Source organism: Aspergillus pseudonomiae (genome assembly GCF_009193645.1).
Source record: "Aspergillus pseudonomiae strain CBS 119388 unplaced genomic scaffold BDV37scaffold_158, whole genome shotgun sequence".
NCBI lineage: Eukaryota > Fungi > Ascomycota > Eurotiomycetes > Eurotiales > Aspergillaceae > Aspergillus > Aspergillus pseudonomiae.
In genome coordinates, this window is record NW_022476150.1 from 13,731 (window position 1) to 38,269 (window position 24,539).

Consider the following 24,539-nt stretch of genomic DNA (forward strand, 5'->3'; position numbering starts at 1 on the left):
CCCACTCCCTAGTCTCTCTGCATTCCCAAGTCTGTCTGCACTCCCAAGTCTGTCTGCACTCCCGAGTCTCTTCCCACTCCCAAGTCTTTTCCCACCCCCTAGTCTGTCTGCACTCCCATGTCTCTTCCCACCACCGAGTCTCTCTGTACTCCCGAGTCTGTCTGCGCTCCCAAGTCTGTCTGCACTCCCATGTCTCTTCCCACCACCGAGTCTCTCTGTACCCCCGAGTCTCTTCCCACTCCCAAGTCTTTCCCCACCACCGAGTCTCTCTGTAGTCCCGAGTCTCTTCCCACTCCCAAGTCTTTTCCCACTCCCGAGTCTCTCTGTACTCCCGAGTCTCTTCTCACTCCCAAGTCTTTTCCCACTCCCTAGTCTGTCTGCACTCTCATGTCTCTTCCCACCGCCGAGTCTCTCTATACCCCCTACTCTGTCTGCACCCCTTAGCCTGTTCCAACTACCTAGTCTGGTTGTACCGCTTAGTCTACTCTGCTACGTAGTCATCATAAGGAAAATTTAAACATATCTCGGAATATTTTCTACCAGGTTACATTTAGCTATCTTGTTCAATATCTGCCGTCAACAGATTTAACCTGATGAATAACTTAACCCTCATCCGTCAGTTTCCATCTTCTGGCACCAAATCTTCATTATTGGCAAATGACCGACTACCAACGCGGACACCAAAGGGAAGTGTGTCAAAATAATGACGCTTAAGGCACCATGATCCTCCAGGCGTTGCTAGGCACAGAAATTCATCCTGCATTATTTAATTTAGCTCCCCTTCGTTTCAAAGTAGGTCCGGATACATCTTACCCCCAAAAGCTCTTTAGCTGATTTGCTCCTGGAGTTGTCTACAAATTGCTGGACTGGCTGAGAGAGGGTCGGCTTCACCGAGTTAGTTCCGCCCACTAGAGTTTCTCGGACACTAAGTGATATTGCAAGGCCCCCAATGGCTTTTACATCAGAGTGCCTGTCTTTGAGCGTCCTTCCACTTAACATACTGTCACCAATATTTGCTGTATATTTAATTAGCCCGTGATAAAAACCAGGAAGTCTAGCATACCCAATTTAATCTCGCCTTTCCAAGTCAAGAGAATATTGCTGCAGTCCACCTCACCATGAGATATCCTTAGCTCACAGTGCACATAATCAATGGCGCTCAGAATCTCTCTGCAGACAGTAGCAACATCTGCTTCACTGAAGTCAACCCTACCCACCACACAGCCTAGGGAAATAGCGAGATGCTCATATTCGTAGACCAGATACATTAACCCGTGAGCATGATAAGAATCCAGAAATGAAATTAGATTCTTATGGGATGCTGCTTGAAATCTCCATGACTTAGGAATCCTGCGTACCTTTATGAGGCAGACGGGAAATTCTTCGACATCTTTCAGAGCAATCACCCCGGGCCCAGCTTGATCAACGTTATAGGATTTGTGGTATTCAGTGTTCGACTTTTCCTCAGGGATATGTGCGAGAGATAGATAAGCATGGCTTGATTTTATCGGGATACCAAATCGAGTGGTATGGTCCTGGACTGATTGGCTAACCCCGGTGCTTTCTTCCTGGGAGGAGGGGGTTCCGTGGCGAACATTACCACCCCATAACTTTTCAGGCAAGACTGTCTGGCGTTTTGAAGTCTCCTCCATGGATCTTCAATGTACTGGTAAGAATAGACTGCTTTCTCTTCTGCCGCAGTGATATAGCTTATGTCTTTATAGTGAGCCGTTTTCTAGCCCAAACACAACGGGCAATGATACACCTGGTGGAGACCAAATTTTAGTTTTGACTCCTTCAAGCAATCGAAATATGGCGCACAGCATTCAGTGTACCGAAAGTAGTCGAGCCTTTCTTGGATCGTTTCCGTTATCTATATTCGTTAGTACGCTCCAAAATATCGTGCCTAATGGCATTTAATAATTGTCACTGCCACTAAACGCTTAGTCCACGCAAAATCACTGTCCCGTCCCGTCGTCAATCCCGTCGTGCGGCCCACTAATACATCCTCGCCACCTGCAACCCCGTTTGGAGTCGCGGGTCGCGCCATGTAGCCAGCCCCATTGCGTTAAACCGTGAATATAGTTACCCTGAACAATTTACTCCTTGATAAAAAAAATGTTTCTATTTGCTTGTTAAACTAAGTTTCCAGCACGCAGTATCCTCCAGCTCGCGCCTTCCTACGGTATACAGTACCCTATAGATCTAGAGTCCGAGTTTATTTAAGATCTAGAGAGTATGATCATCATCCGTTTGACAGGGTATGCAAAGCTATATTTCAAGATCACACTAGTTCCAATCGAGAGTTCGTTTGAAACAGTGTTTTGCAAGGCAAAGTTAAGTTTGCCCTACCAGAAGGGGCTGCGACCCCCTTCTGGATAGGTTCGATGATAACGACTTAAGTCCTTCTTTTATCTCCTGCGTTTCCAATATGGTATCACAATCTTTGCATCCTACAAATTTACTGGGTATACCCATGAGTGACACAAATAACCTGGACGAGTCCCTCTAATTCCATTTTTAGTAAGTACACAAGCCTAAGTCCAGATCAGCCTTAGGGTATTTAGTACCCAATATACATACTCTCGAGCTTCTTTATTCTGATTTGTTTTCATCCGGCCTTGGCTCGCATTGATAAACAGTGCGTACATCTTTGTAGTCGCTCGACCCCCACCAAATCATCACACGCCAAGAAGAAAGAAACGACGCGTCGTCAACCTCTTTCTTTTACCCCAAACCTCATTCACAAGGTACATTAGCTCTACCAGGTGAGGTTAAAGTGCAAATGTTAATAGAGAGCTGGAGCATGTCACTAGGTGTCGACATGGGCCAGGGCCTGTTCCTACGGCCGCCAGTGGCGGCGGGTTTGAGGACGAGGACCACGTTGCCCCGTTGAATCAGAGAGTTCGCATGCCCCACTGTAGGGGAGCCAAAGAGATCTACAACATATGGAGCCAGTCCAGTGCGACAAATCTTGCCGTCTTTTACTTTTTCAAGACACGCGAATATTGCAAGTTTGACGTGAATGACAGTCAACTCCGTTCACGCATGGGAGCTTTTGTGTACTCAATCGCCAATGACTACTATTTTACTGCTATGGAAGACCGCATGCTCATACCAATTTCTCCGAGTCGAGCAGTGGATAATGTAGATGCGGGCCATGTGATCCTGGTCTCAAGAGAACGCGAACACAAAGACCCGCCCTTAGTCCATCTTTGGGAATATGTGTGCTCTTTTGACCCTAAAGCAGGCAAGCGGCAGGCAGAAGACGGAGGCATAAGGCCTGAAAAAATGCGCAATTGTAATGATGATGACGGTATCGAGTAGACGTCTTAAAAATTGTGTGGGGAGGGCTCCAGATCTAGCACCATTACCTGGTGGCTCATTTGTTTCCTATAATGGCTACTAGAAGGGGTCTGGTGGTGGAAGTTTGGTTATATTTCTATTAGACTATAGTGAACAGTAGCTAGTTTCAGTAGATTTAGGTTGAAGATTGGGGGTTTGTTAGGGTTCATCGTGAATCGTGATGCTTGGTGTGTCTTCTGCTATGTATTCGATATCGTTTTGTTCATTTTGTTCATGAGGTGATAAATCATGTATAAAATATGTTACGCGTCGGTTGTTTTTCTGCATACTTAACCAAAAATAGCCGCTGGTCGAAAGTGCATTGATACGGCCTACTTGGCTGCCCAGTTGTGGACAGTGCGTGGTATATCATGCCGTTTCCTACCAACCGTAGGCCACACATCACGAAGACATATAGTCATCCAAGCTTCCCGTGCTTTCGATGTGCAATGAAACAGTATATAGCGGAAATGGAAGCAATACCATAAAAGGCCAGCTGAGCTAGCTCGAGGCTCTTGGTTGAGGTTTTCATGGCGAGTGTAGTTGGGTATGCGGTGAGAGAGATGCATAGAGCAATAGAGCGCTGGACTAGTCAAGAGATCTATAGAAATTTAGCTGACAACGATCACGAGACTCCAGCAGTTCCGTTGAGCATACTAGACCCTGACGTGGAATTTGACCTGAAAAATGCGCTAGAGTCCACCGACAATGAGTATGCGAGGGAAATCTACAGATGCACACGGAAACACTGTTTTGCACCTTGCTGCAGCCAAAGTCAAGCCGAATAGTGTCCGGTGGATCCTGAGCAGAACCCAGGTGCTCCTCCAACAGCGCAATGGTCAAGGCGAGACTCCGTTGGATGTTCTACTAACAAATCTCGAGGAAAGTAGGACAACACATCGCTTGAATGCGTTGACTGAAGACGTTTCGGATCAGTTCACTGGATTTAGCGACACAGCTGTTATCTGCCTTATCTCTACCAATGGTGGTATCAGAGTGACCGGCGTCAAGTGGCATCGCCTGAAGTATGGATGCACATGTGGGCAATGTATCTCCGGATTTCTGAGTCCCTGGATGCGTTTTCGCATTGGAATGTTAGGTAGACGTATGGTCTGATTTTCCTGAAGACATTGATGAGGGGAAGTTCTGGGTTCGATCAAATCGTACCTGCCTCACTTTCCTCCCGCGTAATGTGCAGAACAATCTCAAGACTGATAAGTCTATGAGGAAGGGATTCATGAACCTCTGCAACCATTTAAAGTACCACCATGAGATAGGATTTGACATCATATTGACGTAAGTAACAAGACCATGTACACAACATCCACTTAGAAATGATGGGCCGGTGGAGAGGCTCTGATTGTACTGCATCCGGCGGTATCCGTGGTGGGCGGGACACTGGTTTCGGAGAAAGGCTTGGTTTATTATTTTATACAATACGTGCTCTTGATCAAACCTAAATGCTAATTTAAGTTTTGCTCGTACACTGGTTTCATTCTTGAGTGGCGCCTCTTTCGAATATGCCGGGTTGTCGCATAGAAAGCATCAGAGAACTATCTCAAAGTTTGAAGTATACATACGTGCGTTACAAAGGCTGATCCAACTTATGTAGCTTAAATTGAGAAAGGTGCAGAGACCAGGTCAAACAAGAGTAAAGATATAGGAAGAAGACAATGACTTCACTGAAATGCAACGGTCTGTCACCATTGTCAAGCCGGAAACCCGCAACTATAATCTAGAACCTGTGGTTATGATGGATCTGTCATCTATACATCACTACCTTATCCAGGGTAATATGTCAATGAATCTTTTTAAAAAAAAATGATGTCATCCGTCTAGCGAAAATTTGCTGTTTGCGGACAGAATTACTATTCTTAACTAGGTATAGTCTCTCCTGTGCACATATAAGGACTCTAGAGAAATCCATGAGCTAATATGGTTCTAGATTTTCAATCACCTCCTGTGCTATGAGTTACAGAATCTTGACTTCGCAAAATGTCACAAGCTCAAGATAAATCCATGAAGGCTATCGTTTGGGAAGGCACGCCCTTCCAGATGGCCTTGAAGAACCAGCCTATTCCTCATATTATGGATGCAAACGACATTGTTATTCGTATCACAACAGCCGCAATCTGTGGAACAGATATACACATGTATCACGGCCTCTTCGGCAGCAAAACTCCCCCGTGGATCATGGGTCACGAAGGACTCGGCACGATTGTGGAAGTAGGAGAGGGTGTAAAATCCCTCAAGGTCGGAGATCGGGTGCTGGCTCCCGGAGCGATTTACTGTGGATACTGTGAAAATTGCCACCGTGGCTGCCTTACCTATTGCCTCACATTCAATCCGCCTACTCTCGTTGATTTTCCGGGGTTTGGAGAAGACTTTGGGCCAAATCTAGGCGGTGCTCAAGGTATGTATCCTTCGGCTCTGTCTGCTTAAATTCACACAAGCAGGCTCTATGCTTACAAAATTCCTAAGCGGAGTACATTCGTGTTCCATTTGCGGACTCATCTTGTCTCAAGCTTCCTCCAACAACAGAGCATGACCTCGACTATATCATCCTCAGCGACATTTTCCCATCAGCCTGGCACGCACTTGACTGCGCAGGGTTCGAAGCGGGAGATACGGTCGCAGTCTTTGGCGCTGGTCCACTAGGTCTGCTATCTGCCTACTCGGCTATACTACGTGGGGCAACCACGGTCTACTCGGTTGACTATGTTCCTTCTCGACTAGAGAAAGCAGCCTCGATAGGCGCTATCCCTATTGATTTCACCAAGAACGACCCTGTTGAACAAATTCTAAAACGCGAGCCGCGGGGTGTGCGTCGCAGCATTGACTGCGTTGGGTTTGAGTGTGTGAATAGCAAGCTCGAGCCGGAAGAGAACCTAGTCTTGAATGATTGTATCAAGGTTACGGAGGCGACAGGAGGGATTGGCCTTTATGGTGTATACCCTCCATATCCAGGCTCAACAGCAGGAACGCCTCTAGCTACAGATAAACAAGGAAAATTTCCCGTGCTTATAGGACTTCTTTGGTTCAAGGGTCTATCAATTCGAGGCGGCGTGGCTGAGATACAAAAATTACAACCTATGCTACAGAAGTTGATTGAGAGTGGTAAGGCAAAGCCAAGCTTTATTATTGACGAGGTTTTGTATAGTCTTGATGAGGTGCCCCGCGCATATGAAAGGTTTTCTACTCACAAGATTGGAAAACCGGTTATACAGTTTAATTCTTAAGCTAACAGCATGGCTTTCAAAAAGTAGCTGTATATATGGAGGTGGTGCGTGCAAGGATCAGAGACCCAGTTCCAAGGCTTCAGACCTTGTGGCTTAGGGTCAGAAAGATCAAAAGTTCATTCTGTCTATGGTTAGCTGTTAGCATAATTGTCAGAGTCAGCAATTTTGAATATGCCAACATTTGAACATAAGCGAGACAGTCTAAAGCTGGAAAGGCGCGACTTTCGCCTCTAATCATGTGACATTCACCCATTGCTCGGTAGTGGTCGAGAGGTCATTTCAGAACAAACATATGATTAGTGTTTTTCTGCCCCGTTGCCAAGACACAAGCTTGATTTTGAGCGTTGATATTCCCCGGTTCATACTGTTGTCCTAAGCTTATACTGTTAGCGTAAGTTTGCTGCCAATCTACTATTGCCTTTGGTTTCTACCGTAAGCCTAAGTTCATACTACGGGTGAGAGTTGTAAACCTTACCCACTAGTCTGAGTACGGATTCGTATTTTAGTCTAGTGGGAAAATCTACTGTCAGACAGCTATGCAGCAGCGTACACCCATAAAAACAGGTGTTCACACTTGCATCCAGAAATCAAGTCGCTCCTGCCAGAGTCTCTTCCTCCTGCTCACGACAGCTTCACCCTACTGATAGCTCTAATGGCTGCTCTGTATCTTTGATTTGTCAGGCCTTTCCTAGCCCTCTTCTGCTTCTGTTTAGCAATAATCACTCGTCTAGTAGTTATATTGGAGTACCGTGGGCGGGACCGCATGGAATTTTCCAAGCTGCCCCGTCCTAAGGATCATCTTTGCTGATTGTACCGACATTGACGGGCTACAGAGAATGCGCTTGAGGTTGAAAGGCCTATAACAGTGGAGCAAAAGTTATCATAGTTGTGTGTTACAGGGACGTGGAGAAGGTTGTATCACACGATCGGGAACTTATGGTTGCACCGTAATAGAATGCTAACAATAATAGGTACGAGGATTATTTTGCTAGTAGCCGCTGTCACAAGCTTCGTTCTAAGGGTGAGTTTGCCAACAAACAAAGTAAAGGGTAAAAGGGGGAAACAACACGTTCGAAATAATCGTCGAATCTGCCCCGCTTGCGGTGTCTGGGAAGACATATATCAAGCTGGACAGGTGATACGGATTAAGAAACTTTATCACTTCCTCCGTTGTTTGCGTTGGGAGATGTGTGGATATGGACTCTATTGTAGGGTTTGCAGCCGCTGTGAGAATTGCCTTCAGTGGGCAACGGCCAAAAACGATACTGAACCCGCTATTTCGGAGCAATTAAGGGAAGATAACTGCTGCCCTCATTGACTAGAAAACCGTTTTAAGATACCAGGGAGACCCTGGGCCGATTCCGTGTGCAAGTATGAATATCTGCTACTCCACTTACCTCTATCACTGAAGATGGCCGAATACGAAGAATACTATGGGGTGTGGCTAACTCATAACGGTTTGAGGAAGATATTGCAAAGGGCATTTTCTAGTCTAATTCTACACTTCTTTGCCTTAACTGCCTGCCGTATATATGTATATATATATATATACTTCATTGCTGTCTTCTTAATGTAGTACAGCCTACTCACAGGTTCCACTACAATTTCCTCACGTTTAGTGTCAGAAACGAAATGTTCCGACTTCAGGCGAATTTTCCTCAAGGGCAACCATAATGGACCTGGAGTTTTGAGCTCTACGTTGGCCACGTTGATTCGGAACTCGAGGATGACTTCCGGCACTGAAATGACCAATCTTGTACGAGGTCGGAGATTCAGCCTAACGCCCCCTTCCCAAACTTCTCCCTCCCAGGGCAAACCCACGAACTCCCCAGTTGTACATGTATGCAGATAAGCAGCAGTGGAAAGAAGATACAGCTACGGTTACCAGGAGATTAGAACCTCTCACGATCAAATGGCTGCAATGCTAGGAGTTATGTTTCGTATTCCGATCCAAGGTTGCTTGATCTAAAATCACTCTAGAAAGAAACAGAAGTACATCATATGGGGCATGGCTTATGGTGTGGGCCGGATCAAGGATAATTGCACAGCCGTGTAAACACATATTATGGCAAGATCAGAAGGTTTAGTTATTTGGTAGAAATATACTAGACGCCATCAGCGTCATTATCACGCAGTGCGAGAGAGTTTTGAATCCCACAATATACGCTACGCTTCGCCCATTACGTCTATGTAATTTAACGAACGAGTGAATTTAACTGAGAAAACAGGTAACGTTCAGCATCCGGATATCGACCTGAGTATACTTAGTGAACAAAAAGGAAACTTCAGTTTCTCTCGCTGCTAACGAGCTATTGCCTTATGTGACATATGGGGCATGGATTGAATCGCGAGTTTGCCAGGCCAGACCTACGAAGGATGAGCCATATTTCAGTGAGTGTGATCAGAGATCTTTTCGGAATAATAATTGTCAGAGTTGAAACCAGTTGATAATATTCGGCGACGATGCAAAAGCTGCTCCCTGCATTTCTGCTAATATACCGACACCTCCTTCTGATTCTTCAGAGCTCATGACCCATGTTTCTCTGGTAATACAAATTGTGGCGAGGATAATACACACTCACGTTCGATCAACATTAAAGATTATGTTGATAAGGACTACATTCGTGTGCTTCTATGTAGACATATCTTTCACCCTTCTTGTATATATTTCGTAGCACAGGGTGAGAAAAAGAGTGTGTTTCTCGATCTATCATCTGTTACTGTTACGATACTAGTCCCTAGGCGTTGGATCTGTACACAGATGATCATTTAGTCAAGCGAGCATGCCTGGGATCCTCATCTCTAGAATTCTGAATCTTAGATTTGGATACTAATGAAGTAGAGTATAGGCGTAGGCTTGAACAAAACCATTACATGGGGTTCTTCCCATCAAAACTGTGATAATTAACCTTCTTATCTTCTCGCATCGGGCTTCCTACTGCATAGTAGTAACACAAAGTTCTCCCTGAAGCAAAGGTTGCGAAACAAACTCGATTCTGCGCCTAAAAGGGCATCACCATGCGATTTGGTAATGTGTCTGGTCCACTCCATCAAGGTCAGGCTTCATAGATTTGAGTAGCTAGGACGTAGCCCTGGTATTTGCTTGGGCTTCAATGATATAATGGCTTAGAAGGCATTCAAACACTGTGGTGGTATTCAAACCTTAATACAATCAAAATAAATATAGAAAAAATAAACTATAATAGTTGCGGTTAACATTATGGTTATTGGAGATCAAAGCACTGGACTTTTGGGCTGCAAGTGACTCGAAAAACTCCCTCCTAAACGCGCATTCCCTAGCGGGGATGATACCCCTCTGTACCCTTTGAGAACTGTGGCTATGGCTTGTGGGATCGTCAGCAGCTTTCTAAAAGGTCATGGTGCTCTTGTTGGAGATACTCTTTCGATCTTATGATATAGTTGGATAGGGTAGGCAGGGGGAAAACACATTTTCGTGCTGGATTTTTGCAATAGCTTATATGTTTTCAGATGTGGTCGGTGGTATGGGTGGTAGTCAATTTAGACCTATGGTTTGTGTTGAAGTTGAATATGCATTATGAATCGAATAGTCTCTGGATATTCTATAATCTGTATCGAGGTCATGGGGTGATCACACGTTGCAATAATGGTAGCCTAATCAACGACAATTGCACATGATCAATCGCTAGCACGGTCGAATATATTGACTATTTCAAATGCTGAAGTATTGGTCCTATTCTATCGTACGTATATCAAAAGAGATATTTGCGCTGATGTCTCGATTGCAGAGCGAAAACAGTGAGACATGGATATTCATAGTCATAAGTGTTCACATGAAACTATTTACCGGCGCTTCATTAAGCTACGCGCGTTTCTTTACTATGGAAACCCACCGCGAAAACGGGAACGTATTCCTATGCAAGCTGTGTTCTAGATTTTGATACGTACCTATGAGCAAAAAGTGTTGCTAGCCTTCTGACAGGAAATCAACCAATTAGATCCGCGTATAAAGTACCATTGTAAAGCAAATTATCCATCCTTTTACCGTCTTCTTTGGGGTAAATTGCAGTAGTATACTGTTAGCTGTCCCTATGATATTTGGTTGTTTCGTGAGGCCATACTGGATCAACGAGCCCTTAGAAGAATTTCCCCTATCCTATGCTCCTTGCTATGTTCCAACCCTTGTTTATAAGCTACCGATTCGGATTCCAAAAAGTCACCCCATGTTTTTAAAGACGGTGAAACGTGGACGACACTCTCATGTCCTGTGGGCTTCTTTGAAATCACACGGGTACAAAACTGATCAGGCTTTGGCCCATGACTTGAGAGAAGAAGGTACCGAAAAAGGCTTGCCGAGCCATTTTCCAATCCCCCGTTGAACAAAATATCAACTATATGAGTTGGCCCTCGGATAGTAATCGAAGCTTCAAGATAATCTTCATCCGAGTTGCATTGCTCATATTTCACATGTGCCGGCGATATTCTCGTGACCCTCCAGCCCATTTTGTTCTCCGGTATAAGTTCCATGCCTGGGAGATAGGTAATCTTACATTCTGCCCATTGTAACCTTTCGTTTCGAGCTGAAACTGGAATGAACTTGAGCTTTCCCGTCAATTCCATGAAATTGCAGAAATAGTCAAGTGCTGGCGCCAGATTTTCACCAATCCTCTTTTGGAGAGAGTTACTGCTCCCTTGCAAGAATGTGTCGAGTCTCTGGACCTGATTGTTCGTCATAGCGTCTGTTGTGTGGCAACGGTTCGATTGCCAATTCTGGAAGGCTTCTTTGCTGGCGGGATCGTTCGCCAAAATTGCAGCGTATCCAGCATCACCTCCGAGCACTTTGCACTGGGTTCTACGCATCTTCAAATGCTGCCTATATTCGTCCTCGTTGTCCACCCCGTAGCTGTCACCCATTATTCCCTGATATTCCGCTTTGATGTGCGCAGTGAACTCATCTCGCATGTTATGCGAGGCCTGCTCACGCTCAACCTTGAGTTGATATCGACTGCCCATATGACACTGTACCACGAGATGGGTGCCCCAGACTTCAAAAAATGACTTGAACACTTGGTATGTAGCCAGACTCTCGTCCCAGAAAGGCATCTGTTCCGCGGCATTTATAAAGTCCGGATTTATAAAACTGTAACATCGATCTCGATCTAGATATAGCCTGTAGGACTGTTGATCGAGGCTGTATATACCATAGAGACTATTAAATTGCAAAGAAGGCTCATAACTGTGCTGCGAGTTGGATAATATAGAGATACCAGCGTAGCGACCGCTTAAACTCATATTCATCCCTAACTTGGGAGCTAGTTCCGATCCCATTTCGCAGATAAGGTCGTTCCTCGAGGAATTAGTGCCAAGATACCTGTAGCTAACATTTTCCGGGAGCAGGTATAACTTTTCATCCCCTGGTAGCTGGACTGTCGTTCCAGTTTTGGCCATCTTAACAACTGACCTTTGGGAGCTGTTTTCGAGGACGGTTTTGTAATCGAATGGATCAATATCTTTAAGCTACGATCAGCAATCCTATGTGACTTAAGAGGGACATATACTACACCATACATGGCAATAACATGTTCACTGCATGGCCGAGGATATTGCATGTTGGAAGGATTTCCCAACACTCGTGAGAGTTGGACGCAGTGTGCACGTCCATCTTGACACTTAGAGCAGCTCGATTTATTTTTCAAGAAATATCAGTATAGAGAATTGCTTCTAGAAACAGTGTTAATACTCATGACTGGTGGTATGAGATTTCTTGAAGGAGACGGTATCGGTACTGCAAAAGTTGTGCGTGACAAGGGGATGATCGCCTTATTAAATATATTATCAAGAAAGCCGGTGCCACTGGATGGAATCCACGAAGCTACGTCATGCATGTTAACTACTGCCCTCGCCACACCGGTAGATACTTCCTATGGCGGCAACGATTTTGATATACGGTCGGTACCTCGGGAAACGAGCAAAAGGCAGGCAATGCTGAAACTATGCTTGTAAAATGATATCAATGTCTGCCATATTTGTAGAAGCATCTGATTTGAGCATCAACATGTCTACCAAAGCTTTCTGCACCTCGTGAATAATTCCAACGCAAACTACCTTTTCTAGTCGCCAAATCCACGACATTGACGTCATCATCTGAATGGATTACCTGCTACCCTAGGTCAGCTACTGCACTAGCTTTTTAGTTCAGAGAAAGTCTGCATTAATACCCTGACCACTACTCTGGGCGTTTCTATGGCTTGGTTAAAGTTAATCTGATGCGGAAAGACATAGTTGATTGGTGCTCATAAGCCCCGTCAGAGGCGCGTCATACTGGACATACTGCGTCTGGATTCCATGGTTATGTTGTAATCCCAAAACAAACTTTCGCGGAGCAATAATACTGTTCGAGATATTACTCCTTCAATACCCCAGTTTTAAAAGTGGGGATAATTATACCTAGAGGTTATTCTCACTCGCCCTTGAGGGTGGTTAGCTCGCAGCACGCAGGTCACCTTAAGAGAAAACATATCCAGTTGATATTAACGTAATATTGTACGCAGTTACATATCCAATCAAATAGTCAAGATTTTCTTTGGCTCACAGAGCCTTTTGCCACAATTATTATAATACACCCGATTTTTGGAAACAAACTCGCTCCCATCTGAACTATATTATATGGCCGCATTTTCTCCTGTTACTTTCAGAAAGGGTTACCGATGGATATGCGTATCATACGTCGACTATATATGGCACCAATATACCGCCAGATCAGTATTCCTTCCTCAACCTATAGTGCCTCTATTGCTGAATCGATTCGCCATTATGCTAGCTCCCAGGATAAAACATCCAAGGATGGAAAATCAAGTAGGAGTGACTTGGTCAAAGATAGAGTCGTTGAGAAAGATGTCAAAAATCAAGGTTAGTCACTGGGCGTCTCAAGAGAGAGTACAGAGCATCTGATAAGGGGTGGATATATAATGGTAGAAGAAATGATGAAATTTTCCAGTGATATTCAAAAGTTTGCTAACACGGAAAATAGAACCCTCGCCTGAAAGTCCTCCAGATCAGTCGTTCGCAGACGCCAAAAGCAGTAGAAGACATCAGAAATATTATAGCCTTAAGGATTACCGAGAAGGGCCTAACTCCGAGTGGTGAATTAGGCAGTAAACAAGATGAGGAAGGAGTTAAAGCACATAACAAGGACATGAAAGATAGGCATGAAAGGTATTAGTTCTTGCACACAAAGCTACATACAAGGCCAAGCCGGGATATAATTCACATAATCAAGCGCCCTGACAAGTAAAGATGAAGTGGCCTATTCGTGATACAGCGCTAGGGGCAAGCGCGGTATGGGGAACTCTCTATACTCGGACGACCAATATAGTAAATAACCAGCTTAGATAGCAAAGAAACGCTGCTCGTATCAGCAGACAGACACTTCTCTTGAGAAATTGTATAATGTGATATGCAACCGAGGGTCACATTACACAAATCCGATTGATCTTCCCTCTAATGGACGCGTCCAGACAACCAACCAATAAAAACGCATATATCCAAGAGCTTAGCACACTTGAAAGATCCAGTTTAAGCCTATGTCAGATACAACTTCGCGATAATAGCCCGAGTCTGCGGATCCCCCTCCACCAAATTCTTCATCCCCTCTTTTTTCTGCTCTTCGTTTTCAATCTGCCGAATTTGCGCCAGCTTCTCGATGACCATTATCTTCGCATCTTGTTGCCGCTGTGCATACCCCTCCTCTGCCTCATCATCACTTATCATCCATCCCAAACGCATTACAGTGCTTTCTCTCGCATCCTCTCCCTCGCTATCGGCTTCTGGCTCTACCGTCTTTTGTTCCTCGGCTGTCTGCTTGCCCCAGGTCTGAGTTGTAATGATTGGTGTAGTGTCAATCGGCCCGGGTTTTGGAAGCGGCATATTGACTGTATATCTCTCTACGTCGACAGGCTGGATTAGTTCTGTTATTTAGTATTCACAGCAAGTATCCCATAGAAAAAAGGCACGTGCCACGCTGCGATTCTTAGCGAGCCACTTGAGAGAGTATTCCACGCCTGCAAACGAGACGACGTAGCCATCCTTGGTCTGCACGCTATTAACGATCCAGTCCCAGTCCTGATGGCAAGTTGCGAAGGGGGAAACCGTCTGCAATTACCTTTCCTGAAGGGTATGTGGACCAGTTTTCTCAGCTGAGCTTATCATAAGCCCCAATACCGCCGCCTACCTTACCGATTCCCATAGCTCCCAAGTCCAGCGACAAATCAACATTGCGTTTTTTTCCCATAGAGCTTGACCGCACACTCATCGGTGAACCAAACACCCATAATCACGATCAGCCCACGATCTCCGATCTCGTGGCGACGACGCCAGGGCTTGATAAATCTTTGCCGTGTTCTCGTCCACCCAATCCATCATTTCATGCTTGAAAGGATTCTTAAGCTTGTATTGCGCACCACCGAGCCGGTAATGAGGGCTGGCTGCACTGCCGGTCGACGAAGTGCTGCGCTTCATTTGGACTGACACATCGACCGGAGTAGCAGCCATGCCACCAGAAACTTCAGCAGTGGCCCGGGAACTCCACCCCACCTCACCCTCTCCAGATTGCTTGTCCCAGTAGCAGTCCTTCACTTTACTCACTTCCAGGGTGTGGCGGAACGGCCCGTATCCTTTTGCTTCTGGATTGCCTTTTTCCATCAGATTGGCCAGTTCCACATAGTCTTCATTCTATTAAAGTAGCAGACTGACCCGATGGGTAAATAGGGAAGCGGCCGAGAAAGCGGTAAATGGACTTAGCAAGGAGACCCGTTGTTGCGGAGTGGCCGCTATAGGCCTCCGTACTACGGAGGATCGTCCCGAGCCGGCTGGGCTGAAGTGGACAGCCGCAGCTTCGCGTTGATGAACATTCCGCGCTTTATTCATCCATCAGCTCGTGAACCTTCTTACGCCATGAAATCCTGCGGATCGATCCGAACGACTTTACCGTCTGAAACCATGGAAGACAAAGACGACCCTGTTACTACTTGCACTAGTGAGGCAGCCGCTCCTAAACCGACTGATCTCCCCTTGACCGACACCAGACCTACTCTGGCCTGCGTCCCTGCTAGAAGAGTTCATGGCCTTACGCCGCTTCAGTTGGCGAAAAAGCGAGCAAATGACCGCTTGGCGCAGCAAATGCTCGCGAGCGCCGACGCGCACTTATCAATTCTCTTGAGTTACGCGTGCGCGATATTTCCTCCACATGGCCACACACTGACCTACGGCTCGTTTCCGAGCAGAATGAAGTGCTCGAGGTGGAAAATCAGAAAATGCTTGACAGTGTCAAGACGATCATGGATATCCTTCTCGAATCGGCCAGGAAGCCGTCAGAATCCTGCGGCAGTTAAGGCCATGTGTTTTACCTTCGACTGGCATGGATGATGCTGATTAAGGATAGTGCCTATAGATACAACAGTCAAACCCTTCTCAATGTATAGCACTTGGTGGCGTTCCGTACTCCAGACAACAAAGTCGTCAAACCCCGGAGACCGCGCTCACTACACTCGTGAAAGCGAAAACCATCTCCGACAGTACGACGACGCCGCCTCAAACGCGAACCCATTTCCCCATGGTACATCTGAACACCGACATGAGGACACCCCTCCTGAGCTGACCAGCTCCAGCAATTACGATTGTCGTCAGCAGGGTTACAAAACAATTTGTTGCCGTCTACTGTCACCCACGTCAGGGCCTTCAAGAAACTTTTCATCGAGTATGCCACTACCAAGACCTGGAATGGCACATTCCGAGGCCATGTTTGCTATGCCACTTAACCATACTGCTCCGACGTGCGATTTCGATATCATAGTATTGGATTTCATCAGTAATCGTCGGGTTGGGGTGGTCAAACACAGTTTCAGGAAGAAGAGAGCAGATTCTAGCTGTCTACAGATCTCCTCGCTTCTCAGCCCGGCGAATGAGAGTAGCATCCCTTCGATCGCCAAGGTTTTTGAGAAGATCCTGGGCTCCATTCCGGGGGCAAATCAAAGGCTACCGCTACCGGAACAGGTCGCTATTTTCCATGTGATATTCCTCCTTCTTCGATACCAGATTCATCCAACTGAAGAAAACTATAATCGCATGCCGAGTTGGCTGATACCAAGTCAGTCACAGTTGCTGACTCCACATCCCGCCTGGGTGGACTACCTTCCATGGCCATCGATGCCCATGCCAACTATCCTATCAGAGCGGGAACTTCTTGGGTAACCCGTTGTTCATGCGCCCAACAATATCAAAAAGTCCCGGAACAGACGCCAAGGAACAATTACGGCTATGACTGTGGGGGCTCACATTTAGTGAGCCCACTTTAAATCGGCCATCTATCTGAGCAAAGAGGACCCGCTCTGGTGTATTATTTCCCCATTATGTTCGCTGGATCATCGAGCTCATAGTGTTGAAAGTATATTATCATCCACTTGACGCGCAATACACTATACAGGCCTAGTCGTGTATTGTAATTATCGTGACTATTGGCCTAATTATCTTTACTCTTTGTAAATTTCATGAATCTCATTATTGTTTCCAAGCGCTACTGGCGTTAGAACTTTACGTTGGTTGTTGACATCAACGATACCATCATATGTTAACCAAATATGGAGAGTGGTCGAAGAAAGTCAACAACTGATTCGTAGTCACGGTTTTGTGCCCAGTGGATCGCCAGTTGTCCAGTTGGATCCCTAACTAGTGGATCGGCACCCTTTTCAACAAGACGCTTCACTATATCTAACTGTCCCCTCCCAGCGGCGAAATGTAAGGCTGATCCTGTACCAGTGCCCAAGGCTCTGTACATCACGTTGTTCACAAGAAGACCCCGCCCAAGGAGATGATCCAGAACCTCAAGGCAATCCGCCAACTCTCGCATCGCAACGTAGTGCAGCAGCCAGCCATGTTTAATAGTGCCACCGCGGCTTAGTAGGAGTTTGATGGTCTCCATTGGCGCCACTTTGACTGCCATTGACAATGGTGTACAGCCGCTGTCGCATTGCGCGTCAGGGTTAGCGCCATTCTCCAAAAACCAATTCACACTAGTCTCGTCATCCAAAGCAAAGCTGCCTTACGTTAGAAATTTTGCATGTTGAAGCCTGATCAAGCCTTACGCAAGAGCTGGAGGTGTCCAGTAATCGAGGCATGCGTTGATATCCCAACCTCTATGGATGAATGCTTTAAGAATCACATAAGACTTGAGCCGTGTCGCATGGAGAAACATATGTTGACTTAACGGTACTCCTTGATCGATCAACGTTGCAGCAGCCTCGGCATGATTATCGCGTATTGGAATGTGGAGTGGTAATTGAAGTCCTTCTAAGAACGGATTCGCGCCTCTATTCCGCCAGTCAGAAAAGTATGCTTGGATCGTCACTGCATTTCCCCGTTGACAGGATTCTCTTACTCCTTCATATTCTTGAGAACGACCTATAATGAATTATTGGACGAGACCCTCGCAGAATCCGCTGTTCCAGAAATTTTATCCGTCAAGTTACGGTATGTATACAGAGCCCAGCAACTGTCAGATTGGTGCTCAAATTTCACCCCAGCCCTCCGCCACATCTATTTTCCCGTCTTCGTCGACACGTGACGTGACTCCGCATTATTTTTGCCTCTCATTATAAATCACCGGCCGCTTACGTTAGTTAATCGGTAACATGGGTTATGGGAATCAGGGTAGAAAACTTCTCACCCTTTTTGGTCTGGGCCTTGCAAGGGGAATCTGGCCATCCAATGACGGCTGTGGATATTGAGGGGGTGAGAACAATAGGTGGGCACCTGAAGTGGTTCAAGTGGCGCTCCTCCGGGGTTCCACCTGTACACCACGGCGACGAGAATTGGGCTCCAAACTTCAAGTGACTGTTTATCTTGAAGGGCGGCATTTATTTCTGGTATAAAATAAACATAGAATAAAATCATAAAAATGCTTTTATGATGATCTTGGAACTGAAGCTTGGCCATAATGCTGACAACTGCGAAATTGGTTGTATACTCTGGTATCACCTTTGGACGGTCTCCACAAGTCCGCATTGTGCTGCTAAGCGTGACATCACATGCAAAGTCGTAACCGAACGATCTAAAATAGATTCTAGAGGTACGTTAAGATGCTGTCGCAATTCAGCCAAGATTTCTTGACCAGAGCAGCAAAACATTGACTTCTCATGAAGTTTCCCATATCATATGCAAAAAGTGCCGAGCCGTAGCCCCACATAACCTGCACTTCCATGGATTGATGAAAAAGAAGTTTATGACAAAGAGAGGAATAAATCAAGCAACCGGTTGCTGTTTTGGAGGGCGATTGAAGTCGTTGAATCGGCATTAGTATTCGCTAAGCTAATGAAATGGTTGACCTCAGCACCTTTTCATGTAATTGTGAAAGTTTCCACCCTGGACTCACCCAAGCGACGCAATAACATTTCTTTGCGGCGCGCGAAACCCAACTGAGCATCATGACCGAAGGTTGACAGCTTGCACCCACCGTAAATTTTATTGTCAATTAAGCGAGGTACGTTCGTTTAGAAACAGTAAGAATATCAATCCAGCCATCTTATCATGCACTTGCTTTAGGGTGAAGTCGCTTATCTCGATAGGCGGCACACTAGGCATATCCACATATCTCTGTAGACGGTTTAGTGCGTCATCTGCCAATTTGACGTCGCATTGTGACCCAGGTAAAATGTAAATAGAGACTAAGCGCTCCCAAAGTATGGCTAAATGCTGCAGTTGGCGCTGACTCGGCGTTTGCAACTCTCCAGCCTGCTGGAAAACTCCGCAATAGCTTGTCTTGTATCTTCTCGCTTCCAACATGAACTCGAGTGGCTGAAGATGGTCGTTCCGCGACAAAAATTCAACGAAAGAATCGAGTGTATAGGGGGCTGGAGCAGTCATGTTTAACACCTCTTGTAGGGTTGGTAGGGTCGGCTGCGATGACTGTTGCAGAGTACTGGCATTTGTAAACTCTTCCTTAGATGATTTCTGCATGTTAGATTTCGATGATCTTTAAGGGAGTTCGAAATCATAAAACTAAAAGTATTTGATGTTGGAACATTCTAACGCAGATAGCTGATTCAGCTGAGTCTTGCAATTAATTACCCCTCTTGCTCGTCCTTTCGGTCAAACACCAAACTCCCTCACCACTCAGACAGACCATACTTGTCTGGAGTTGCGCTAGCATAGCTCACATGCGAGCAGTCAAGCTTACGTAATCCACATAGAAGCGAAATTCTGAACAACCCAACCACCAGCCATCCTACCAAAGTCGTAATTCCTACAGACGGTCTCTCAGAAAGGCATGATCTCATTGGCTAAAGTCATTCTCCAGGTCGGCTTTCACCAGCAGCAGTTTTGGAGGAGAGCTGCAAGTGAGTACGAAATAGGAAATATACAAAATAAGTTTACAATAAATTTCAAACTTACTCCTTTTGATCCTAAATGTGGACTTGCTATATCGCCAAGAAAATACAATATCCTCAAAAGAACTACCTCGAAGAGACTGTAATGATGTTCTTCACGAGGCCTAGATCAACGAGAAACTTAGCCATCTTTACAACCTGGAATGTCACTATCTAGATTACGATGAACAAGTATTTGATGGCTGGCTTTGAGCTGGCTATTGTAGAGTATCGAGGATTGAAGCCGATAGAACTCATCGAAGCCTTTCCGTTGGCCCACCATGACGAGAAACACAGGCAAATAGGCCACGGCAGGCCCTGACGGGGCTCTAAATTCGTTCGCATGCAGTGGTGCATGTAAATAGACATCCAGGGATAGCTAAAGTAGTGGTAGCCCACATATCGCTTCAAAGTGAGGGGTCTGGGTAAATGAAAAAAAAAAAAAAAAATAGAGTGTACAGCAAGTGCCGCCAACTTAACTCCCGCGGCAGATCATCTGGATTTCGTTTCACAGGCATCGATCCTACCTTAATGTTCTATCGAATCACTCTTGTGCTTCTGCCATGTTTTATTTCTTGTCCCGGTTACCCATGCTTAAATATTCTCAAAGAGCCTAGTAGAGTGCCCATTCAAACCTTAAGATTCCATTTGTGTGTACCGGTTATTCGGCGACGGAAGAAACTTTACGCGCAATGCAGTCTCTTCGACCGCCTAGGAGAAACTACTGGAAGCTTCATAGCGAGTTATGTCAAGGAACCCAAGAACATGACAGCTGAACTATAGGGGTAATTTATCTTGAGGATGTGAGTCTGCCAAAAATTATTGATCGATTAGCAAAAGTTCTCCTAGATAGCCCAATGATAGGATTGTACGACAGACATTAAAGGAACGGGAGATCGGTTGGCAGGGGAAATTGAAGCGAAGACTACTAGGAAATGCATCTCAACTGTCTCCGCCCTCTCAGTCAGTACAAGATTCGCTGTTGCTTGGCTTACCAGCCTATTCTATACTGGCGCTGTTCCCCGTCGTAGTGTAGTGCCTGACATTTGCATACAGGTACGCGATCGGCAACCTTGGAAGGATCACCCACAGGTAAGTCGTAGAGGACCTGAGCAAGTGTACCATCTCTTATTCTTACGAGCTCACTCTTTGTTGTCTCACTTCCCTCTGTGAAAGAGCTTATGTCCCACACAATACCTCTTTCCCCATTACCACTTCCTCCCGCCTCATCAATTCTTTATAACATATATTGCGCCGTTGTATTTCCATCAATCCTGTTGTTATAATTAATTTGCCTTTATTTCCTCTCTTTTTATTTCTCCTACTTATGATTATGTTTCTAAAATTAATGCATCTTTGACAACGCACGTTATTGCGGTCTGCATATTCTTATTGGCTCTCAAGACCTGGTCCCTCAAATCGTTTTGGTTTTCTTTCATCCTGGGTGGGGCGTACCCGGGTATGACTACTGGTTTGGGGAGGATGGAGGAGGGTCGGTAGGCGGAGTGAGTTGTTTGGTTTTGAATTAGGACTGTTGGGGTATATGCTGGTGGTGGAGGATTTGGATCTGGTTCATTGTGGTCACGTTGACCTTGGTCTTGGTCTTGATGTTTACTGGTGTCGTTGAGATAGGTCTTGGGTGGTGGGGTTTTCCTCTGAGAGGGTGCGGGTTTGGGAGGGTCGGGTTGGCAGGGGTGGTCTTTTTCTTCTTCCATTGTATTTTGGCCTTGGGAGATATGTAGGTAGGATCTATTTACGGAGGTTGCTTAGAGGGTCATTTTATTGGAGGTTATATAGAGCTTACTTCGAGTTTGTTATGGTGTTGGGGCTTTATGTGGAGTTGGCATTAAGCGAGTGGGACAATCAGCGAGCTTGGTGGCCATCGCTTATGATATCAAAATGATTTTCTAAAATGGAAGAGCTTGTACTTTTGCCATAGGCCTAGAAACTGGCTCTCTGATATGGAAGGGCTTGCTATGGTTTAGGTAGGAGAGTTTGCTAGATTATCTGAGAGAGAGAGAGAGAGAGAGAGAAGATTAGGGAATATGGAGGTGGTGAAAAAGTAAGAGAACGGAAAGGAACGCGATGGAAGCTATGTGGCGCAGGTAATTCCTCAGTCTATTAAGGCGCTGTACAATCGCGCAAGTTCTTGATGCTAGTTTGACGGTCATAACACGTAAATCAACCACTCTTATCCCACAATGGTTCACTCTTCCCTTTCCTTCTTGGGTGGTCCGTCGCCGATATTAAGTTATCCCATTTCTCCAGAAACAGATCCATACTCACGTCAGATTGTCGAACCTTTCCCTGTCGGATTACTGTCAAAAAGTGTGGATAAAAACTACTAAACGACAGGGAATCCCTTTCACGCCACGTCTGTGTCTCAAAATCCAGGAAGAGGGCATCTGTTTCCGTCGGCAAGGATACCTCCGTCTGCTGTGCGGTTACCTGGATCATGCGAAGAATGCCCTTGGCCAGAGCGAAGCGTCGGGACATAGCCCGGGCAAAAATACAAAGTTCAATGAACGCCTTTCGATTCTCAGGTGAGTCGAGGGCTTCAAGAAGAGTAAAAAGACCGATACTTGCCCACTGGACGGTGGAGGGGGCCAGCCGGTCGATGCCCCATTTCTCGCGGTGGATACTGAGGATCTGAGCGATACGTCTAGCTGTCGAGAGGCAGAGGTCTTTGGCATTTTTCGCAGTTTCTGGGGCTATAAAGTCGCCACTATTTGATTGGAGGAATCCAAAGATTTGCATGACATTTGTGTGGTAAAATAGGCTAGAGGGGGTAGGTTAGAAGGTTAAAAAAAAAGAAAGGAATTCATAACGCCTTGGATTCATCGAGTAGACTGACTGTAAACTCAAAACATGTGGTACCTCGGCATTTTCCAGGCGTAGACATTCCGGTAAGTTCGCGTACCAACTCTGTAGCTGCTGGTATATGTCATTGATAGTAGCTGCGGTCTCGCATTGAGGTGGACTGTTATCGGGATCATGAAGAGCTCGGCTGATTCGGAGCGTGATGAAAGAAAAATCACACCACCGGTCGAATACGCAATTATGGTAACCCCGTACCGGTTGTACCAGCTGAGGATAGGGAGACCATACATCGAGAGGATCTTCATGGTTGATGGGCACACGCGGTCGCGGAGGGGGGCTGATATCTATGTGTTTCATCAAGGACACTGCAGCCGTCCTTCAACCGTCAGCTTGCTTTGTCTTTCGGCATGGGGAGATTCCACATACAAAGCCATGTTGTAAACTCCCCACAATGTTCGGTTGGCCACGTTCTCGATCTGTCGCACCGATTCCGTTTCGATAGGAAGAGGTGGGTGCGAAGATTCATACTCCTTCCCGGCTCGCACAGCGAGGTCCATATACATCCATCCCACGCGATCCTTACCCATCAAGACAAGCCTGGAATATGTTAGCCAAGAACTCACACTAGAAGCCATCCCGAACTGACCGTATAAATAGCACAACAAGGCCTTGTATAGTCGGTATACTGCTGGGGACCTCCTCGTCTTCTGCTTCGAGCAATCGCCGGGCTTCCTCGTAGAAGTGGTCGCCGCGAGAGAACATATCACCGGGGACGGTAAAGACTTCGGCGTAGTCGGAAAAATACTGACGAGTTGCACCGATCAATAAAATCCTTCGTGTATTGGATTTAAATAGTACAAACTACTCTACGTACACTCGCCTCGGAAAGGATAGCATTCACCAGAAATGGCGAACAGAACCGACAGTTCAAATTCCCCGCCTGCATATCGCGAATGAAGGCATCCTTATCTAGCCAGTCAAACCACGGGTAAGTCCATGTTAACCACAAGGACACCAAGTGTGACACCAGATCGTCATCGTCTGTGACCGTCGTCCAGGGCTTCGCGGGGACCTTGTATACTGGGATATCGGCGAGGCGGCGCACCTCGAGTATCCGCCGCGGAATCCGAGGTGCATTACCCTCGTTCCCGTCGTCATCGTCCTCGTCTGAAGGTCGGGAGAGCTGACGTCGGAACTCGCGCAGTTCGGGTGATCTTTCAATCTCAGCTCGAGAAAACTGTTGCTCCAAGAAAACTGCAATCTCATCAAAGGAAGCATTACTCCGGATCAGGTTTAGTAATTGTGCGATGCGTGTGTTTTCACTCCCTCGTAAGGCACCTATTAGGTGTAGCAAGGTGTCCTCCGCTTGTTCCAGTCGGTCCAGCTTCCGCTTCATGGCAAACTTTCGACGCATATCCGCCATCTCATCCACAGCACATTCAATGTCGTTGAGAGTGCAATGCTCACACGGTGGATCACCTCGACACTATCAACATCAGCCGTGGTGTTGGCATTCCGATCGACCAAGGACGGTTCCCAATAGTCCCAGTTATAACGAAACATAGAAAAAGGCAAAGGGCGGGAGAAGACGACGAACAAATGCGATCGAGCAGAGAGCAATCTCACCTTGAGCTTTTTTAACTTACAAGCCCTACAGGCGGTGGTCTTGTGTTTTCGCCCACGGACTACATCGTCACTAGAACTTGTTCGTCTTTGGGGTTGACCAAGAGCCGGTGCA

The 24,539-nt window shown here is 46.1% G+C and overlaps 13 protein-coding genes across 13 annotated transcripts; 6 read left to right on the forward strand and 7 right to left on the reverse strand.

Annotated features, from left to right (window-relative positions):
* Positions 1-616: 616 nt before the first annotated feature.
* On the reverse strand, positions 617-1,652 carry BDV37DRAFT_289424 (uncharacterized protein; the record flags this gene model as incomplete). Its single annotated transcript, XM_032088462.1, has 4 exons — positions 617-757; positions 814-953; positions 1,002-1,016; positions 1,064-1,652. 4 exons carry the CDS (start codon positions 1,650-1,652, stop codon positions 617-619), a joined length of 885 nt encoding a protein of 294 aa, XP_031934747.1.
* A 1,832-nt stretch (positions 1,653-3,484) lies between these two features.
* Positions 3,485-4,771, forward strand: BDV37DRAFT_265626 (ankyrin repeat domain-containing protein). Its single transcript, XM_032083812.1, has 3 exons — positions 3,485-3,946; positions 4,003-4,415; positions 4,513-4,771. The coding sequence occupies exons 2-3, from the start codon at positions 4,054-4,056 to the stop codon at positions 4,643-4,645; spliced, it is 495 nt and encodes a 164-aa protein (XP_031934748.1). The 5' UTR covers positions 3,485-3,946; positions 4,003-4,053; the 3' UTR covers positions 4,646-4,771.
* Positions 4,772-5,292: 521 nt separating this feature from the next.
* On the forward strand, positions 5,293-7,134 carry BDV37DRAFT_265628 (glutathione-independent formaldehyde dehydrogenase). Its single transcript, XM_032083813.1, has 2 exons — positions 5,293-5,758; positions 5,827-7,134. The coding sequence occupies exons 1-2, from the start codon at positions 5,341-5,343 to the stop codon at positions 6,582-6,584; spliced, it is 1,176 nt and encodes a 391-aa protein (XP_031934749.1). The 5' UTR covers positions 5,293-5,340; the 3' UTR covers positions 6,585-7,134.
* Positions 7,135-7,203: 69 nt separating this feature from the next.
* BDV37DRAFT_265629 (uncharacterized protein) lies at positions 7,204-7,960 on the forward strand. Its single transcript, XM_032083814.1, has one exon. It carries the CDS (start codon positions 7,540-7,542, stop codon positions 7,900-7,902), a length of 363 nt encoding a protein of 120 aa, XP_031934750.1. The 5' UTR covers positions 7,204-7,539; the 3' UTR covers positions 7,903-7,960.
* Positions 7,961-10,244: 2,284 nt separating this feature from the next.
* On the forward strand, positions 10,245-10,596 carry BDV37DRAFT_56420 (uncharacterized protein). The gene has a single exon (XM_032090876.1). The coding sequence runs from the start codon at positions 10,280-10,282 to the stop codon at positions 10,502-10,504; it is 225 nt and encodes a 74-aa protein (XP_031934751.1). The 5' UTR covers positions 10,245-10,279; the 3' UTR covers positions 10,505-10,596.
* BDV37DRAFT_265631 (uncharacterized protein) lies at positions 10,475-12,339 on the reverse strand. Its single transcript, XM_032083815.1, has one exon. The coding sequence runs from the start codon at positions 12,009-12,011 to the stop codon at positions 10,689-10,691; it is 1,323 nt and encodes a 440-aa protein (XP_031934752.1). The 5' UTR covers positions 12,012-12,339; the 3' UTR covers positions 10,475-10,688.
* A 1,481-nt stretch (positions 12,340-13,820) lies between these two features.
* Positions 13,821-14,699, forward strand: BDV37DRAFT_56440 (uncharacterized protein). Its single transcript, XM_032090878.1, has one exon. The coding sequence runs from the start codon at positions 14,067-14,069 to the stop codon at positions 14,526-14,528; it is 462 nt and encodes a 153-aa protein (XP_031934753.1). The 5' UTR covers positions 13,821-14,066; the 3' UTR covers positions 14,529-14,699.
* Positions 14,700-14,870: 171 nt separating this feature from the next.
* Positions 14,871-15,263, reverse strand: BDV37DRAFT_289428 (uncharacterized protein; the record flags this gene model as incomplete). Its single annotated transcript, XM_032088463.1, has 1 exon — positions 14,871-15,263. The coding sequence occupies one exon, from the start codon at positions 15,261-15,263 to the stop codon at positions 14,871-14,873; it is 393 nt and encodes a 130-aa protein (XP_031934754.1).
* A 297-nt stretch (positions 15,264-15,560) lies between these two features.
* BDV37DRAFT_289429 (uncharacterized protein) lies at positions 15,561-16,811 on the forward strand (the record flags this gene model as incomplete). The annotated part of the gene is made up of 2 exons (XM_032088464.1): positions 15,561-15,787; positions 16,118-16,811. 2 exons carry the CDS (start codon positions 15,561-15,563, stop codon positions 16,809-16,811), a joined length of 921 nt encoding a protein of 306 aa, XP_031934755.1.
* Positions 16,812-17,102: 291 nt separating this feature from the next.
* On the reverse strand, positions 17,103-18,224 carry BDV37DRAFT_265643 (ankyrin repeat domain-containing protein). Its single transcript, XM_032083816.1, has 3 exons — positions 17,995-18,224; positions 17,702-17,926; positions 17,103-17,653 (listed from the first exon to the last, which is right to left on the reverse strand). The coding sequence occupies exons 1-3, from the start codon at positions 18,000-18,002 to the stop codon at positions 17,188-17,190; spliced, it is 699 nt and encodes a 232-aa protein (XP_031934756.1). The 5' UTR covers positions 18,003-18,224; the 3' UTR covers positions 17,103-17,187.
* Positions 18,225-18,819: 595 nt separating this feature from the next.
* Positions 18,820-19,662, reverse strand: BDV37DRAFT_56431 (uncharacterized protein). The gene is made up of 2 exons (XM_032090877.1): positions 18,988-19,662; positions 18,820-18,923 (listed from the first exon to the last, which is right to left on the reverse strand). The coding sequence occupies exon 1, from the start codon at positions 19,569-19,571 to the stop codon at positions 19,083-19,085; it is 489 nt and encodes a 162-aa protein (XP_031934757.1). The 5' UTR covers positions 19,572-19,662; the 3' UTR covers positions 18,820-18,923; positions 18,988-19,082.
* Positions 19,663-20,746: 1,084 nt separating this feature from the next.
* On the reverse strand, positions 20,747-21,956 carry BDV37DRAFT_265647 (uncharacterized protein). The gene is made up of 2 exons (XM_032083817.1): positions 21,786-21,956; positions 20,747-21,730 (listed from the first exon to the last, which is right to left on the reverse strand). The coding sequence occupies exon 2, from the start codon at positions 21,694-21,696 to the stop codon at positions 21,313-21,315; it is 384 nt and encodes a 127-aa protein (XP_031934758.1). The 5' UTR covers positions 21,697-21,730; positions 21,786-21,956; the 3' UTR covers positions 20,747-21,312.
* Positions 21,957-22,162: 206 nt separating this feature from the next.
* On the reverse strand, positions 22,163-24,224 carry BDV37DRAFT_289431 (fungal specific transcription factor domain-containing protein; the record flags this gene model as incomplete). The annotated part of the gene is made up of 5 exons (XM_032088465.1): positions 22,163-22,760; positions 22,836-23,177; positions 23,228-23,398; positions 23,448-23,605; positions 23,676-24,224. 5 exons carry the CDS (start codon positions 24,222-24,224, stop codon positions 22,163-22,165), a joined length of 1,818 nt encoding a protein of 605 aa, XP_031934759.1.
* Positions 24,225-24,539: the final 315 nt, after the last annotated feature.

What these genes read in the sequence shown, in the direction of transcription:
- BDV37DRAFT_265628 (XM_032083813.1), top strand. Translation starts at nt 5,341, where the DNA reads ATGTCACAAGCTCAAGATAAATCCATGAAGGCTATCGTTTGGGAAGGC. An exon ending in AAATCTAGGCGGTGCTCAAG is followed by an intron (nt 5,759 to 5,826) that starts GTATGTATCCTT and finishes AAAATTCCTAAG; the next exon opens with CGGAGTACATTCGTGTTCCA.
- BDV37DRAFT_56420 (XM_032090876.1), top strand. Translation starts at nt 10,280, where the DNA reads ATGCTGAAGTATTGGTCCTATTCTATCGTACGTATATCAAAAGAGATA.
- BDV37DRAFT_265631 (XM_032083815.1), bottom strand. Translation starts at nt 12,011, where the DNA reads ATGGCCAAAACTGGAACGACAGTCCAGCTACCAGGGGATGAAAAGTTA.
- BDV37DRAFT_56431 (XM_032090877.1), bottom strand. Translation starts at nt 19,571, where the DNA reads ATGCAGAAATCATCTAAGGAAGAGTTTACAAATGCCAGTACTCTGCAA.
- BDV37DRAFT_265643 (XM_032083816.1), bottom strand. An exon ending in TGGACACCTCCAGCTCTTGC is followed by an intron (nt 17,654 to 17,701) that starts GTAAGGCTTGAT and finishes AACGTAAGGCAG; the next exon opens with CTTTGCTTTGGATGACGAGA.
- BDV37DRAFT_265647 (XM_032083817.1), bottom strand. Translation starts at nt 21,696, where the DNA reads ATGGAAGAAGAAAAAGACCACCCCTGCCAACCCGACCCTCCCAAACCC.
- BDV37DRAFT_56440 (XM_032090878.1), top strand. Translation starts at nt 14,067, where the DNA reads ATGGACGCGTCCAGACAACCAACCAATAAAAACGCATATATCCAAGAG.
- BDV37DRAFT_265629 (XM_032083814.1), top strand. Translation starts at nt 7,540, where the DNA reads ATGCTAACAATAATAGGTACGAGGATTATTTTGCTAGTAGCCGCTGTC.
- BDV37DRAFT_265626 (XM_032083812.1), top strand. Translation starts at nt 4,054, where the DNA reads ATGAGTATGCGAGGGAAATCTACAGATGCACACGGAAACACTGTTTTG. An exon ending in ATCTCCGGATTTCTGAGTCC is followed by an intron (nt 4,416 to 4,512) that starts CTGGATGCGTTT and finishes ATCAAATCGTAC; the next exon opens with CTGCCTCACTTTCCTCCCGC.